Raw genomic sequence first — 2,345 nt, 5'->3', positions numbered from 1 at the left:
CAGAAGTATTTCTCAGAAAATACGAATTATTAACCATCATTCGAGCTCATCAATTACTGTCAGATGGCTACAGATTTGTCAATCCCAGAATTTTGTCAATTTTTTCCGCACCTAAATATATGAATAGATTTGAGAATAATGGGGCCGTGGTAGCAATGAGTAAAACGAATCGAGACAGGTTCCTAGGAGTGATAACAAGCGTGGAACCAGCTAACATAAACTACGTGATACCATTCATGGAGTAATGGGGTGAAGCAAGAAGCTTGAAAGCTACTGAAAGAAGTTTAACACCCCAGCCTGGCTCCGAGGCATTGAACACTAACCGATTTGAAGAATGAGCTCAACGGGCACCCTGACTTCATTTCACATTTTTCGAATCTGATGTAATTTTCTCAGAAACATATGCGATTCTTAATTTTTAAAGGAACTTCGCTATCAGCTGGTAGGGCAACACAATAGATCAATCGGTGGTTATTACTACTTTCGTATGTTGTGATGCAAGTTAGTAAGCTTTAAGTGGTGAACCTCGTGCATATAGAGATTCTTACCAATTCTAAGCAATAATTTTTACAGTCTTACCTGAACCAAAGTAAAAATTTATTCCTTGGTACTCAAGCTATTACTTTATTCTTTAAATATTTGCGCTCATTTAGGCTCTGTATACTACATTTCTCAGTATTCCTTCTTCCTATTTCACTAACGCCTTGCTACTTACGTAGACACCTCGTTTGTAATCCATACTGTATAACACCTTAAGACGCTGAATTCTAACAAAATTGTGCGCTGAATATACCATTCACCAATCAGTTTAATGAATTTTTTTAGGATAGTGATATAAAGTGGATTAAATACATCTATTACAGAGGTGAATCTCTGGGCTCCATAGCTTCTACCACAATCATCTTTGCCTGTGGCTTCTTGGCGTGGCCCCTCCATACACTAAGAATAGTGTAATTTATCACTATCTAGAAATGGACTGGAGTGCCACATTGTGAACAACGATTTCCAAAGTCTGATTAAGGTAAAATTAAAAGTTCTGAATGGGTTAGTGAAGAACGCTTTACAAGTTCAAAACGATTAGGAATTCTGTAAAAACAAAAGGAACGAAATAAGCTTTAGAAAAACTGAGAGTGACTTTAACTTCGTAACTTATAATACTGATACCCTTCGTTTTAGCTCATCCTATGGGTAAGTTTTGCTATGATAAGCCGGTGCCATTCGGAATACTCTCGCCGTCGATCGCCCATCTCAAATCTACCTTAGAACCACCAGTTCGATCAACGGTGCACCTGGCTAGTTTACCTTGCTGCTTGCGTAATACTCAAAAATATTATTGTGGCGTTAATTTTAACTATTAGCAGACGACTTCATTGTTTTTGAAAATTCCCCGCGCTTCACTGCGAGTTTTGAGGGACTCATTTAAGCGTTTATCAATGGGGATGCTTATTCTTACAATCATTTTGTTAGCAGTGACATTCTTTTATGCCTTTAGCCCTGCAACTCGTTTGTGCACTTGCCATAGACCTACTCCAGCAATACTTTGTCTTACTACTTCGTCAGGCGATCCTCAGGGTGTCATAATTGCATCCTCCCAGCTATTCATTGTCCCACCTGTCAATGGCTTACCTGGTAATTAACGTGCCTTAAGCAGATGACAGCTTTAATACTAATTAAAGCAGACGTCTGAATAGCTTGATGTCACACTATGCGCATTTCAGAACTAAAACAATTTAAATAGTATATGCGTGATCCTATAAACCGGCCATGATGGGGTTGCTCTGTGCGTCTCCTATTTTTTCTAAAAAAATGTGCAAAGTATTATTTTTAGAAATTTTAGCAAAGAATATCAAAACCAAAGTTTGATTACTTGGAACGTTAGTTATTTAAGAGCCAGGAAGGCTTCATATTTAACCTCTTTTCTTAACTAGACTATCACAACACTACAAAGCAGATTCGAAAGTCCTCGAGCCCTAAAATTGTGACAGAGATTGACTTCTTCAGGTCAAACATTAAAGTCGTTTGTTACGATTTGATTTGGATGGATCTAGCGACACCTCAGTACTGGTTTTCACACGGTTTTAAAATGTGGAAGAGAAATAACTTTAAGGTGTTTTAGGCAGCTTTGCAATTACCACTCCCCACAGCCTTGGAGACTCATGGATAATACCTACTATCAATATCGGTATCGCATGAAATTCAGCTAATGAAGCAGAGATAGCTGTACTTTTGGCGGATTCTTTTATGCTCCAAGATAAACTACAACCTAAAAGCCACTTCTTGACTTCCACCCCTCTCTCCATTGCTGCCAATATTACCATTGAGGAGTATCGTCGTTAGATACTATC

General features: G+C 38.3%; 2 protein-coding genes across 2 annotated transcripts in view; one reads left to right on the top strand and one right to left on the bottom strand. All coding sequences in view use genetic code 11, as the record gives it.

Moving 5' to 3' along the window:
• The window catches only part of EGR_03022 (Serine/threonine-protein phosphatase PP1), a gene marked incomplete at both ends in the record, with an annotated part of 1,223 nt that extends 978 nt beyond the window's left edge, over window positions 1–245 (top strand). The window contains one exon of the mRNA XM_024492271.1: window positions 17–245. Coding sequence (XP_024353197.1) covers window positions 17–245 — 229 coding nt within the window. The remainder of the gene's footprint in view (window positions 1–16) is intronic.
• A 771-nt stretch (window positions 246–1,016) lies between these two features.
• Window positions 1,017–2,345, bottom strand: part of EGR_03021 (hypothetical protein) — a gene marked incomplete at both ends in the record, with an annotated part of 5,799 nt that continues 4,470 nt past the window's right edge. Inside the window, one exon of the mRNA XM_024492270.1 lies at window positions 1,017–1,086. Coding sequence (XP_024353196.1) covers window positions 1,017–1,086 — 70 coding nt within the window. The remainder of the gene's footprint in view (window positions 1,087–2,345) is intronic.

This window comes from Echinococcus granulosus (assembly GCF_000524195.1).
Source record: "Echinococcus granulosus chromosome Unknown EG_S00015, whole genome shotgun sequence".
NCBI classification, from domain to species: Eukaryota; Metazoa; Platyhelminthes; class Cestoda; order Cyclophyllidea; family Taeniidae; genus Echinococcus; species Echinococcus granulosus.
The sequence above is the reverse complement of the archived record's forward strand: the minus strand, read 5'-3'. Positions and strand labels throughout refer to the sequence as shown.